Below are 15,313 nucleotides of genomic sequence, written 5' to 3'. Positions count from 1 at the left end.
ATTTTAGTTGAGGAATTTGTTTAGCTAGTTAGGGGTTTTAGCCTAAGTCTCTTGAATCTGTGAACTCTGTTTATGTAGAGAACTGATTGTGCTTTTTGTGTATAGCATTTACATTTTCACTACTCTGTACTCCCAGCTTTTTGTCCTGAGTACAGGGGAAATTGAAGAAAGTGCTGCTTAATTAGAAGTTACAGAGAAAGTTTTATCATTAAAACTAAATCTTTCAATTGTTTATGTGCTTTATTCAAGTCACCTTTCATTAGTTTTCATGAGGGTGCACAGAATTAAAATTTATAAGAGACAGTTCCTTATATGACCAGTAGGTTTTGTATTTTAAACAGTATTTACTTTTTAATTTTTATTACTCATTTAGGCTTTATTCCTTCTATTCTTTTTTTTCCTGCTTTGTTTTATATAATTTGTCACTTCTTTAATGAAGTTACTTACAGACTTTTGTGTTTTAATCTCTACTACTTTCTACTTTTTGGTTCTGTCACATCAAAGGTCAGAATTTTAATGTCTACCATATCTTCAGGCTTCACTTGGAGAGGAGATTCCTAACTACCAGCCCATGTATAGACTTCAAGAAATCTTTGAAATCCTCCCCTTCAGTTAGTTACAAGCCTTACGTATATGTCTTTCTCTGGAATAGGGCTATAGCTTTCTTTGTATTCTCAAAAGGGTTTATGACTTCCTAAAATTTGAGTCATAGACTTAGAGAAGCAGGTGGGCCGCCTTCTGTCTTAAAATGAGATGACTTATAATTGCGACCTCCTCTTGAAGTTTGTATGATAGATACAGCTTAACACATACAGGCTCACTCTCATTTTTATTTAAAACTTTTTCATTTTTTCCTTTTTAAACTTAAATTCAGGACAGAAACAATACGGTGAGTTTAAGTACCTGCTACATGTGTGAAATGCATTCAACTGCCTGGCATGTGGAGTTGTCTTTGAGATTCTTTGTCTAATAAATTCAGATCTCACCTCACATGTGTCTGAATGTAGATTCTTATTTCTTGTCCATCAGCTGTTTCAATTTATACTTGCTCCTTATGGCTTTGATAGCAGTTTAATAACCTGTAATCTTTTGCATTTATTGTTTTCCCATGACTTATGTATTAACTGCATGTAAATGTTTAAAACAAGTCACTTTTTGATCACTATAAATTTTATCAGTCATCACTATAAACTGTAACAATTTGGTATTGAAACAATAACTTTAGACTACTTGGAAAATATTTCAACAACACTAGAATTATCTGCTAGTACCATATTTATCACATTGTGATACAAATTTTATATTCGTATCCTATAGATTTGGCTTCATTAATTTATTTCTGCTGAAATTTGATGTAGAACATGTTTCTCATCACTTATAAAGTGATGATTTTTCTCACTGAGCCTATTCGGTAGCCCCAGATTGAGCATTATGAAGTGTTATTTTTGTTTTTTCCAGAATATAAATCAAAAGCCAGTGGTTCTTCGAAAGAGAAGACAAAGAATAAAAATAGAAGCAAATTGGGATCTCTTCTATTATAGGTAAACTTAAAGCCTCTTTTCCAACAGATTAAATTTGGCATTGCCATTAGAAGAACCATGATGGGTTTTTCTTGCCTGAAACTAGTGCTCTATGCTATGGCTATTTTTACGCTCTCAAGGTCAAGAATTATAACTGTTAAGATTGGTATGATTAATGATGCTTCCATATGTTAATGTCTTTTAAGAGTGTTGGTAGACTGAGGAGCTAAAGTTATCTTTAAATTTTTATTAAGGCTTTGAGATGGCTACTTAAAAGAGGTAGATGATGAAAACATAAGGAGACATGTGGGAAATGGTATCCAGCTTAGCTGGCTGAATATACTTTCCAGCCTTTCTGATCTTTTTACCCCTTCTCCATCTACTGGCCTGCCCACTGTTTCTCCATGCCAAACACACATACACAGACATACACACATAGACTTTGAAATAGTTTGGAGATTTGCTAACTCCAAATTGGGGTAATTTACAATACTTACTCTGGAAGCTGACATATTGATTATACCTTGGCTGATAAAGGAAAATAACGTGCTTTGGAAACTTCTCACGGTACTTTTAAAGTATAGAATATAAATATAGTATATAGTATGGTCTTAAGAATATTGGTTTTCTTTCTCAGAAATCCTTCAATTATGTTGTCTCCCGTAGAACTCTCTTGAACTCTAACATCAGATTTTCTAGGAGTGTTGCAGAATGAAAACAGTAGGATATGATGCCCATCCACCTCCAATTCAGACCTGTGTCCAAATTTATTACCGCAGTTAAATTATTCTAGGAGTAAAACGAAGATATTTTACAAATATCAATCAGAACTTGGCTGTTTAGCTGTATTCTTTCTTGGGTAGTTTGTAACATTTTAATCTAGAATGTTGCTCATCCTACATACTTCATACCCAGGTGCATAGTTCAGAAATTCTTATTCCCAACCTGAAATTTGATAGTCGATTGTAATTATTTTCTGACTGAAATTTATACTAGCAATAAATATTGAAATTGAAATATCAGTTCCTTGTTTTGAAATCCACACAAATATGTTTTTGTAGTTTGGGTTCATTTTTTTTTTTCTTTAGTGTTTTATTATGAAAACTTTCAAACATACCGAAAAGGTCAAAGAATTTTACAGTGTACACCTGTTACCTATCACCAAGATTCTACCATTTACATTGTACTATACTTAATTTACAGAGATTTTATGTTCTTCATAAAGAACATAGTTTTTGCTGAAGTTTGTTAATTCCACTGTTTTCTTATTATAAAGCAGTAAGTGACGTTTATAGATTTTTAAAAAATGTTTATTGCTTCCTACTATTTTCTGATTATATGTATAGGTTTGGTCAGGATCATGCCAAGTCAAACCTAATTTGGAATTTCAAAACACGAGAAGAACTGAGAGATTGTCTTGAATCTGAAATGAGAGCATTTAATATTGATAGAGAGCTTGGTAGTGCTAATGTGATCTCCTGGAACCACCATGAATTTGAGGTAAAGTTTAATTTTTGTAATACCAATTTTTTCTTTTTTGGAAGCACATGTTATTTTTGGAGTGTTTTTCAAAGATTTATGGTTATATAACATTTTTTTACCTTTCCCTTTTAATTTTATGGAGGAAATACTAGAAAACTTTTATTTTTGTCTGAGACAAAAAATAAAAATTCATTACATTAAGTAACTCAGCTTTGTACCTGAACTTTTGTACCAGAGAATGTAGGAGTTTCAATGAGTTTGGTCTTCTCCTTTCTAGATCTGTTCTTTGCTTATTTTTTTCCCCCTTAGATTTTTTTTCTCCACTGAAATACAGCCTGTTCTCCTTTTTTCCTTGTACTTGTACCTTGTTTAACTAACTTTTTTGTGGTAGTTGATTCTGAATGTGGCCATATTTTACTTTTTTTTTTTTTTTTTTTTAATTAGATGGAGAGAGAACACAAGTAGGCAGAGCAGCAGGTAGAGGGAGAGGGAGAAGCAGGCTCTCCGCTGAGCAGGGAGCCTGATGCGGGGCTCGATCCCAGGACCCTAAGATCATGACCTGAGCCAAGGCAGATGCTTAACCTATTGAGCCACTCGGGCACCCCCATATTTTACTTTGCTATTAAAATATCCATGTGAAGAACAATAGAATAAGATCAAGAAAAGTGTGTGCATAATGTAAGCTTTCATAGCAGTTGTGAATTTGAACATACTCACGATCCTGTAGGCTTTGCTTTAATCCAGCTGCATTTGCAAAATACAGTGATTTGATTGTGCTCAATCCCTCCTCCTCAAAAAACTTCCTTTACTTTGGTTTTGGGAATCTGTATTATCCTGGATTTTCTCCTCTTTCACTGTGCACTCCTCCTTTGTTCATTTTTCTTATTTTCCCTACTGCTAAACTGGCACAAAGGACCAGTTCTTGGACCTCATATTTATATTCATTGTCTTATGGCTTTAACTGTTTTTTCTTTGCTGGTGGCCTCCAGATTTTTATCTCAGATTTTCTTTCTGAGACCTCATACTCTTATTTTATAATTGGATGTCCAATAAGCAACTAGAATGTAGCTCTAAAACTGCACTTGCTCTGCTCCCAAACCTACTTCTCTTGTAGTCTTTCTGGTCTTAGATAATGGCTCCTTCTTAATTTCTAGTCAAAGCCCTTGAAGTCATCTTTTCTCTTATGCCCCACATCCAGTTTATCAGCAAATCCTATTTAGTACACTTCCAAAATTTGTCCAGAACCCAACCCTCCTCTTTTTGTGGGATTGTAGCAGTATCTCTGCTTCCACCCTTGCCTCCTTGTAATCTTATCAACATAGGAGCATTGTGATCTTGTTAAAATAAAGTAGGTCATGTCACTTATGTGCGCAGAGCCCTCTGGTGCTTCTCTCACTTTGAAAAAGCCTGGGGTCCTTCAAATGACTTATGAGACAAGATTTACGGGGCTCCTGGCTGGCTTAGATGATTAAGCCTCTGCCTTTGGCTCAGGGCATGATCCCAGGGTCCTGGGATCGAGCCGGGCATCATTCTCCTGGCTCAGCAGGGAGCCTGCTTCTCCCTCTCCTTCTGCTGTTCCCCCTGCTTGTGCTCTCTTGCTCTCTCTGTCAAATAAATAAAATCTTAAAAAAAAGAGAGAGAGAGACAGGATTTGCGTATCCTCTAATCCCAAGCATTCTTTCTTTGATCTCATGATCTACTACTCACCCTTTTCACTGTTGCTGCAGCAACACCAAGTTCCCTGGAAACCACCAGATTCATGTTCTTGACTGAAGATCTTTCTCTACTTGCTATTCCTTCTTAGTAGAATATTCTTTTTCCCTGGATAGTTTTATAACTTGTTTTTTCCCTCAGGTCTTTAACTGAATGTCATCATCTGAATACGCCTTTCCTGGCCACTCTGTTTAAAAATTCAGCCCTTGGGGTGCCTGGGTGACTCAGTTGGTTAAGCGTCCAACTCTTGATGTCAGCTCAGGTCATGATCTCAGTGTTGTGAGATTGAGCCTTGTGTCAGGCTCCATGCTCAGCAAGGAGCCTGCTTGAGATCTCTCCCTGTCCCCCTCCTCCCACCTCTTTACTCATTCCCTCTCTAAAAATGAATAAATCTTTAAAAATGCCGCCCTCAAAAAAAAAGAAAAAAAATGCCGCCCTCTTTGTATATACATACAACCTTCTACTCTCTCCCCCTCCCTCTCCCTTTCCCTGCTTTATTTCACCCCATAATACTTACTGTCACCCAATTATCCTGTGTATTTTGCTTTTTTATCTGCTACTCCAGCAAGGACAGTAATTTTTATGTTTGTTTATTTGACGACTAGAACAGTGCATGGCACGCACAGTATATATTTAGTAAATAGAAGTTGAATGAATTGAATGCTCAGTTTATAGAAAGTGAAATGGATATACGTATATATTTATATTTGATTTTATATAGTTTATATTTTTAGAAATTAGTTATTTTAGGCTTAGGAAAAAGAATTTTAATAATCTGGTCAGTAGAATTCCTTTTTACAATTACTTGCAAATCTTTAGACAAGCAGCTTGAGTACAAAGGTCATGGTGCTGCCATAACTCCTGATCATCATGGACTTCTCCTTCATGTGTACCTCCTTTGTAATCTGGGTTAATGTGACATGCAGAGAATGAATAAATAAAAATACACCGTAAAGTGTAGTTGATGTTTTGGGAGATGAGGAAAAACCTGGGGTAACTTGTATGAATTGCACAAACCTTGTGTGGTGCAGGATCATTTACTCCATAGTTGATTGTCACAAACTGAGAAAGGAGTAAAGCAGATTATCTCTTAACAGTGTTGTAAGTCTTCCTTCTCTTCAGCCTCATTAATACCATATAGTCCTGTGAAAGTTTTTATCAGCAAGTTTTACTTTCGTAAATTTGGCATAGAATACCAACTCAGTAACATTTAACTAGAATAGTAAGTTATATTAGTAATAATGAATTATCAGATATTTTAAGAAATGATGAATTTTTTTCCTACTAAAGGTGGCCTTACAAGAAAAGAAAAAAGCTCTGAACAGAATTTAAGAAGTATTATGTGGAAACTGCCAACACTTTCTTGTAAACTAAAATACTCTAATGTGCATTTATTAATAAAGGTTAAATATGAGTGCCTGGCAGAGGAAATCAAAATAGGAGACTATTACCTGAGATTACTATTGGAGGAAGATGAGAATGAAGAAAGTGGATCAATTAAGAGATCGTAAGCTACTCTTCATAAATTATGTTTGATTTCATTGTTAGTTTCATGGCTGATTCCATTGTGAACTTTCTCTAAAAAATCTAGGTATGAATTTTTCAACGAGCTCTATCATCGTTTCCTGCTCACCCCAAAAGTAAACATGAAGTGTTTATGTTTACAAGCTCTTGCTATTGTTTATGGCAGATGTCATGAAGAAATAGGACCTTTTACAGATACAAGATATATCATCGGAATGTTAGAGAGGGTAAGAATATCATTTAAGGAAACTGCTACTTGATAGTGCCTTTTGGGTACTTGTTAAATTTTCAACCGAATATAAATTCTGTTTGATTACATTGTTAACATAACTTTCTGTATGACTTTTGTGTAGTTTATATTATACTTAGTTAAATATAAGTTAGATGAATAGAAAATGACTAATGGGTTAGTGTTTGTACATGTCAGTTTATTTTTTTCAGTTGCTGCTTTTGAACTTTGGTGACTTATTTGCCAATCTTTAAGTGTGGATGAGTTGGACCAGTGTATAAAAGAAATAGTGACTGTTGGGTTCGTGTATACACTTGGTTTTCCAGTTCAGAAGAATCTTAAATTATGCTAGCACACTAAATTTTTTTTAAAAGATTTTATTTATTTATTTGAGAGAGAAATAGAGAGAATGAGTGGTGGGAAGGGGCAGAAGGAGAGGGAGAAGCAGAATCCCTGCCAAGCAAGGAACGTGATGGTGTACTCGATCTTGAGACTCTGGGATCATGACCTGAACCAAAGGCAGACGCTTAACCAGCCACGCCACCCAGGCACTGGCTAGCATACTGAATTTCAGTGTGAAGATTATAAAAGTTTTTAGAACTATAATGATAGCCAAAAAAGGGGAACCTTGAGTTAGTACATTTTAGAAAGTTTGTCCTTTAACACTTGAGGTTGGCTGGAGGAAAGAACATAGTGACCCATTCATCTATCCTGCAACTCAGATACGAGTATAACCTACTTGTTGCTATATATACACTTTGTTCTTTCATTTGTGCTTATATTCCTCTTATATTTAACATTTTGAATTTCAGTGAACTGCCTAGAACCATTTCACCGGTTTTTAAATGGCCATCAGTGCTTATTATAATTACCTTAACTGTCAATCATACTTTGTATATTAGAAAACTGATTCTGGATAAGATCATAAAAGCATACCTAGGAAATAACATAACCAGATGAAAATTTTTATTGTTTGTTGTTAGACCAGATTGTACTATTGAATTCTAATTCGCTGTTAACTCCAGCAAACCCGAGTACTTGTAGCATAGCCTTTGTATTTTTTAGGCAGATACATTTTTCCCTTCTTGTTTGTGTTCATCATGATGTGGTTTATATGAAATATCATTAATCATTCTTTAGAATATTTCCTTAATTGAGAAGTGTCATCTGGGGTAATTTGTCTCAATGTTCATATATTAAAGCATGTATTTGTATATGTATACACTACATGTTTAAGTACTCTGTTTTTGACTTTTAAAATATATGCCTTTCTAGGGAAATTAGATAAGTTATATAAAATTTCAGGGAATGTAAGACATTGAGGAATTAAAGAATAATGAATAGTCTTCTCTCATGTTCTTGACATTTAAAAGATGACTTTATTTCTTATTGACTGTTGTTTGTCTAGTGATGATAATAACTTAGTTTGTGTTTATGTTCACTTCTAACTAAATTCTCATTTATTTCAATAGTGCACAGATAAACTTGAACGAGATCGGTTGATCCTCTTCCTTAACAAGTTGATCCTTAATAAGGTACAGTATTTTTGCTTAAGTGTACAGTTATTTGGAAATAAATCACACGAATATATAACAAAAAGATAAATTATTACAGTTTGAGCTAATTATCCAGACATGATTCTTTTCTCATCGTCTCCTTTTAGATAAGAAATCTCTTTGTGCTATCAACTTCTGGAGTGAAAATTTTTTGCCAAATACTCTACATACATTCTGTCCTACTGTTACAGATACTGAGTAAATTAATGATATAAAATTCTGAATGAAGAATAATGAGAGATGAAATCCAATAGCTGATTTTTCTCTAAGGACTCTGTAGGATTGGACTTGAAGTAAAATAAATGTTTGACATAAAATGGAAGGTTTCTTATTTATTCAGTGTACATTTTGATGATAAAGTAATTTTGAAGACAAGCTGCAGAGGCACTTTAGCTCTTCACATTTTTTTTTTTAAGATTTTATTTATTTATTTATTTGTCAGAAAGCGTGAGCACGTGAGCACATGCGCACAGCAGGCAGTATGGCAGACAGAGGTGGAGAGAGAAGCAGTCTTCCTGCCGAGCAAGGAGCCCGATGCGGGACTCGATCCCAGGACCCTGAGATTAAGACCTGAGCCGAAAGCAGTGGCTTAACCGACTGAGCCACCCAGGCGTCCCCACATTTTCTTTTTTAAGACATTTTAGGGAGCTCAGTTGGTTAAGCGTCTGACTCTTATTCCCACAAGATTTTATTTATTTATTTGATAGAGATTGATAGGGTGAGAAGGAACATAAGTATGGGGGAGCTGAGAGAGAGAAACTGGCTCCATGTTGAGCAGGGAGCCTGATGTGGGGCTGGATCCCAGGACACTGGGATCATGACCTGAGCTGAAGGCAGATGCTAAATGACTGAGCCACCCAGGTGCCCCTAAGCTTCTGACTCTTAGTTTCAGATCAGGTCTTGATCTTAGGGTGGTGAGATTGAGCCCCACTGTGTGGAGTCTGCTTGGGATTCTCTCCCCCTTCTCTGCCCCTCTCACATATCCTCTCTCTCTCTCTCTCTCAAATAAATAAATCTTTTTTTTTTTTTTTTTAAGGAAAATTTCATTTGTTTTTAAGATTTTATTTATTTATTTGAGAGAGAGTTCAAGCAGTGGGGGAGGGCAGAGAGAGAGGGACAAGTAGATTCCCTGCTGAGTGCAGAGCCTAATATGGGGCTGGATCTCAGGACCTTGAGATCATGACCTGAGCCGAAGGCACTTAATTGACTGAGCCACCCAGGCACTAAATCTTAAAAAAAAAAAAAAAAAAAAAAAAAGATTTTAATAGGTTAATATGGGTTTCTAACAAGAATTCATAGTTGTAAATGTAGCATTAACTCACAATTATATGATGTTGCAGTGAAATCTGAGCAAGTCTTTTATTTCTAAAATTCATGATATTCTCACTTGCTTAGTTTTATTCTCACTTTTAGAAAATAGTGCACATTTTAAAATGAAGTATAATTAATGTTTTATGAAAATTTAAATTATAATCTCTTCCGAACTTCTAAGAAATTGCCAGTTTTTATCTTAAGTTTATAAGAACTGGAACATTAAAAAGTTTTTCAATATGCCAGATTTTATTTCTGATTATATGATAATCTGGCTATTAACAAAAAAAATCTAGGAAAATGCTGGATAATTCGAGAACCACAGAATTTATCGTGGGTGTTGCTCCTGCCAGGCTTTGTTTATTTTTATTTTTATTTGCTGCGAATATGTTTAAGTAAAAATTCTTTATGCTGTTTCTTTGCTTTGGCCTTTTCACATTTATCTAAATTCATGTTCGTTGAACACAAAATCCTGAAAACACTTAAGTAATATCAGTTGTATGTCAGCTTTTCCAAAGAGATCCTAAATGTTTCCTTCTTTGAGAGTCTTTTTGTAATAGTACCTATTGGAAAGATAAATTTTCAGTTAGGTAAAAGTGTTTTTGCCTTCCAGAGAAATGTTAAAGATCTCATGGATTCAAATGGAATTAGAATCCTTGTGGACTTGCTTACCCTTGCACATCTCCACGTGAGCCGAGCTACAGTACCACTGCAAGTATGTATGCTTATCTAGATTTCACAAAAAGAATCCTAAAAATGGACATGAAAACGTGTCAGTATATGTGGCCCTGAATGTGGCCAGTAAAAGTTGAAATAACCATAAGAACAATCTCAAATGGACAGTGTTGAAAGTAACTATTTCTAATGTGGTTTATTTTGAGGCAATGCAATCTGTAAGATTTAAACTGAATTTGTCAGTTATGTAATTAGAACTTATACCATTGACAGCCACTGAGAATATATTTTGCCTTTAGAAATCTGGAGGCCTTATTGAAACCAGACAGTAAGAGGATAGAGCTCCAGGTCTCTACTGAAAGCTAACTTTCAGTACCTAACTAGTAGAAGAGATCCATACCTAGTTCACTGGTGATTTTTTTTGGTGTTACGTTTTGGTTTTGTTTAATCTCCTGGTTCGAGGAGATGTTCCATGTTAGTTTTTGGCTGAGTTATGTACAAAAGTGCTATTTGAATATTTAGAATATGGCATTTTCTATTATCAGGTATACATAATAGTAATTGTAATGCTTCTGTAGCATGACAGTATACCCAGTACTATTTTGGAATACATGATATATTAACTCTTTAAATTCTCTGGTGGCCCTCCCATTTTATAGAAGAGAAAACTACAGGACAGAGAAGCCAAGTGTATTACCCAGGACCAACCATTAAGGAACAGAGCCAGAGTTAGAACCCAGATTCTAAGCACTTAACCACTTTGCTGTGCCTCTCTATATGAATCTAATCATAAGTAGTAATTATGAGGTTAGTTAAAAACCTGTTTTAATAAAATATACTAACTACATAAAAATTTTATCTTTGGTTCTCATAAACATTGATATATAAAATTATAAGAATTACTGTAGTGAGGGTAGTAGATTGAAAGTGTTTAAAAGCATTAAAAACCTCCCTTTTAGCATTTTAACTCTTCGATCACAGATGATTATTGAAATTTTTAGTTGGAGTTTTCTTCCCTCAAAAGAACTTTAATGTTTTCAGCATTGTGGTTTAAAGTTAATGTTATATTTATTTATATAGCTATTTATAATATTCTTTGCTACTAAAATTTTACTGGCCTGAGAATTTATTAATGACCATAGGGAATGCAGATGTCTTTGAATTTAGTTTAGATTGCCAAGTGAATTTAGGAAACCATTTATTTCAAATGCCTATTAGTAGGGAAATAGCATTTTGGACTGCTCGGTTGGACATCTAATACTTTACTCTTAAGATAAGGTCACCTGAAATTTAGGTGATTTTTCAAGGGCATATAAACCCAGAAAGTTAGTACTGTGTTACTTTTTTATGATATCTGCCCCCTTAGATTTCTGCCTTGAAAAATAACTACATCTTTTTAAAACTTAGAGCAATGTAATCGAAGCTGCTCCAGATATGAAAAGAGAGAGTGAAAAGGAATGGTACTTTGGCAATGCAGACAAAGAAAGGAGTGGTCCATATGGATTTCATGAGGTTGGTGTTTTAGAGGAACTTTCTGTGATGGTCTTTGTTCTTCTTAGGCCCTCCTGCTTAGCACACATAGCAAGAGACGTTGAGTATTTTTAAACTATGATTTGAAGTACTGTCATCTGCTTCAGGGGCTCTGCCATGCAATTTCTACATGAAGGATTAACTGGCTTGCAGTTATAAAGAACCACACACGCAGACACACACGCAGACACAGACACAGTCCTGTCTTCAAACCTTGTTGTTTACAGGCTGTTGTTACAGAGATAGCACTTAGATTTTTAATGAATTTTAAAGTAATAATAGTTGCTACATTAATAATTATAAGATATTATATTATAAATATTAAGGCTTTTCAAACTATAATGCTTCTATATGGAATGAATAGGTAAATTTTAATATGCAGTCTGAAATTCACTGAAAATTTCCAGTGCAATCCAGGGGCAATTTCCATCTTAACATCTGCTGATATTCTTGCCCTCCCAGGCTCAGTTGGAATTTAGCTGAAGATAGTTTTATAGAGGACCAAGCCTTCTGCTTGTATATATTATTTTACACTCAGCCTACTGTTTTCATTCTTTCCAGTGTTCTTTATGCTCTGCAGGTTGGCAAACTCAATGGTTATTTTCTTACATTAGTAACCTATTTCAGGTTCCTGAAGACTTGTCAACAAAAGTTTGTTACTGTTGTTTTTTTTTTTTTTTTTTTTTTGATAGTGGACTTGGATGTTTATTACCGTCATTCATGTATTTACTACAAAATAGGAGACCTTAGCAAACCTCATTTTGCTTCATTTGTGTTGGTAGTAATGGTTCCTTCCATTGATTTAGATGCAAGAATTATGGACCAAAGGAATGTTAAATGCAAAAACCAGATGCTGGGCTCAAGGCATGGATGGATGGCGACCACTTCAGGCAATACCTCAGCTTAAATGGTGTCTGTTAGCCAGTGGACAGGCTGTGCTAAATGAAACTGACCTTGCTACCCTTATACTGAACATGTTGATCACAATGTGTGGATATTTTCCAAGCAGGTAAAATGTAATTCAACATTTCCATGGTTAACAGCGACTCTGAAATATCTTGTTCTCTCCATTTGTATGGGAGCTTCCTCAGTAGCAACATGGGATAACCCTGGTGATTTAGAGCAAAGATATTCCATTTGTGACCTTGAGGGAATGCTGCTTTGAGTTTTGGACCTTTTGAAACACACAAATTATTTGCAAAATATATTGAAAAGATAACTAAAAAGTGGCTTTCTCTGGGAGACTTCAAATAATGTTACCAAATTGAGACTTACTAGCTGCACTCCAGCAACAGTAACAATTGTCACATTCCTATGAATCAAATATGAACATTTGAAATAAACATACTGCAATCTACTGCAGTCTGATGGTGAGTGCCACCGGCTCTTTGTCAGGTTAGCCACTCCTAGTATAGAACTTGAGTCTAAACCCACATCTTGGCCCCTATCTTGTCCCACTTGACAAGTGAAGGTGAGAATGTGTTTTTCAATAATAATTGTAACTTTTGCGTGGAACTTTTGATATTTATAAAATATTTGCGTATGTATCATTTTGTTTATTACTCTACTGGAGACATTTTGTGATGGAAGTTACTGAGAAATTATCAGTTTCATAACACTTAAGGCTTTTATGGTGCCAGTTATCTTTAAAATTCAGATCAGACTCAAAAGCATACAGTTAGCATTTAGAAGGAAGGTAACATTAAAATTAAAGCTATATGTGGAAAATACTGAGAGTAGTTAAGGTTTAAATTTATGTGACAAAGTTTGATATGCCCTTTGGGGGGAAATATCCTCTGACAGTGTGTTGGACAACACCAAGTTTAATCAATTAAATAATAAATAAGAGTCTTTGGCTCTTCTAGGGCACTGTTTTTCAAGGAAATCTTATGGAAGGAAATGAAGTCATATTAAACAGCCAAATAGATTTAAACCAAAATACCTAATCATGTTCCCAGCTGTATGAGAGCTTAGTCTTCATTAACAAAAAAGTAAGGTAACATGCTTCATGCCTAGTAGAATGTCATATCCTCTGCACATACAAATTTTAATAAATATATTAAATGTTGACCTTAGAAAATATTTTCTAGGGATCAAGATAATGCCATCATTCGCCCTTTACCCAGAGTAAAAAGACTGCTGTCAGACAGTGCTTGCCTTCCCCATATTATTCAGGTGAGTTACCTTTCTGTTACCAAATTAGGAACAGTATTTTAAGAATCATTCTCCCTTATTCAATTTTGGCATAAGCCCTAGTTTTTGTTTTATTGTAGTGTATTCCACTTTTAAAAAACCTAAACCCTGATCTACATTTATTTCACTTATTCCTAATTGAGTCAATATTCTGAATACACTATGGAAGATTGTCTATCTAAGAACCTTAACATAGGAAGCTTCCAGACTCCAGAATTACTCTCAGAAGGTTTTATTTATTATGCATTCTTCAAATCATACCATTGAAGTTAGGACTCCTGGGAAGCACACCAGTAGGCCACAGAAGTGGACATCTGGTCCACTGTGTTCCAAGAAATAATCATAGCAGTCTTGCCAGCTTGCCTTAGAGTTTTACTCTTTTCAGTTAAATGTTTTCATGGATAACAACCAGTCCAACGCATTGAGTTGGAATTACATAGGATATACTAAAGTATTTTTTCTCCTTTTTTCCCCTTATTATTCCGCTTTTTAGAATTATGCTATTCAGATTCACATTAAATCCAAATAAGTCAGGTCCCAGAGATTTTAGGTCATTGTTTCCCTCCTATCTGTTAAATATCCTGTCATTAAATCTCTTTATTTATTTATTTTAAAAGATTTTATTTATTTGAGAGAGCATGAGGAGGAGAGGCAGAGAGCAGGGAGCCCAATGTGGGATTTGATCCCAGGACTCTTGAGATCATGACCTGAGCTGAAGGTAGACGCTTAACTGACTGAGCCACCCAGGCACCCCTAAATCTCATTTTTTGTATTCACCACACATGATGTGACTTTGAAGTATATGGCAGTAACTTTTGCTATTTGTACACATCAGTTGTACATTGGTGTGAGAAGGGAGAGAGTTACTTAGTTTGTATATTTTTACATTCATAGATATGCAAATGCCTGTGTAAGTCACTGATAATGAAAACTGTCCTCTGAAATAAAACAGTGACAGTGCCCTATTTAACTCCCCCCGCCCCACACCCTACCTCTGCAACTTCTGTCATTTAAGTGTATCAACATTTCAAAATATGCTTTTCTGTTATGGACCTTTTTGTTTCACTGCTTAAATGAAAGAGTGCTATAATTACTGTTTCTTGGAACCCACCACCCACTCCAGTCTGGAGCATTATACGGCTGTGTATGTGGGGTGGTACAAGAGAAGGATTTGTTTTCTATTCTGGGCATGTAGGTAAAGGCCTTCCTCTTCCAAGTATTTTCCCAAGACTTAGGAAGCTGGAAAGAAAGAGGTAAATGCAAACACTGTTGAATTTCAGGCCAGGAAAGAATGACGAAAAAAACCTAAGAGATACGGTTGGGGTAACATGAAGCTTTGGAGGGAAAGAGTCCATCTTTTAATTTTTTTTTTTTTTTAAGAGTTTATTTATTTGTATGAGAGAGAGAATGAGTCTAAGGGGGCAGAGGGAAAAGTTGTTTCCCGGCTGAGCAGGGAGCCTTATGTGGGGCTCAGTCCCAGGACTCTGGGATCATGACCTGAGCTGAAGGCAGAGGCTAAACCCACTGAGCCACCCAGGCGCCCAGCCTATCTGTTCTTAATAGTATATACTGCCTATATC

At 35.3% G+C, this 15,313-nt stretch overlaps 1 protein-coding gene across 1 annotated transcript in view; it reads left to right on the top strand.

Annotated features, from left to right (window-relative positions):
* Positions 1-15,313, top strand: part of DNAJC13 (DnaJ heat shock protein family (Hsp40) member C13) — a 124,816-nt gene that overhangs the window by 62,639 nt on the left and 46,864 nt on the right. The window contains exons 21-30 of the mRNA XM_047737029.1: positions 875-889; positions 1,459-1,541; positions 2,867-3,020; positions 6,119-6,222; positions 6,307-6,466; positions 7,941-8,003; positions 9,949-10,050; positions 11,418-11,522; positions 12,347-12,549; positions 13,631-13,715. Of these exons, the coding sequence (XP_047592985.1) occupies positions 875-889; positions 1,459-1,541; positions 2,867-3,020; positions 6,119-6,222; positions 6,307-6,466; positions 7,941-8,003; positions 9,949-10,050; positions 11,418-11,522; positions 12,347-12,549; positions 13,631-13,715 (1,074 nt within the window). The remainder of the gene's footprint in view (positions 1-874; positions 890-1,458; positions 1,542-2,866; positions 3,021-6,118; positions 6,223-6,306; positions 6,467-7,940; positions 8,004-9,948; positions 10,051-11,417; positions 11,523-12,346; positions 12,550-13,630; positions 13,716-15,313) is intronic.

This window comes from Lutra lutra, chromosome 1 (assembly GCF_902655055.1).
Source record: "Lutra lutra chromosome 1, mLutLut1.2, whole genome shotgun sequence".
Lineage (NCBI taxonomy): Eukaryota > Metazoa > Chordata > Mammalia > Carnivora > Mustelidae > Lutra > Lutra lutra.
The sequence above is the reverse complement of the archived record's forward strand: the minus strand, read 5'-3'. Positions and strand labels throughout refer to the sequence as shown.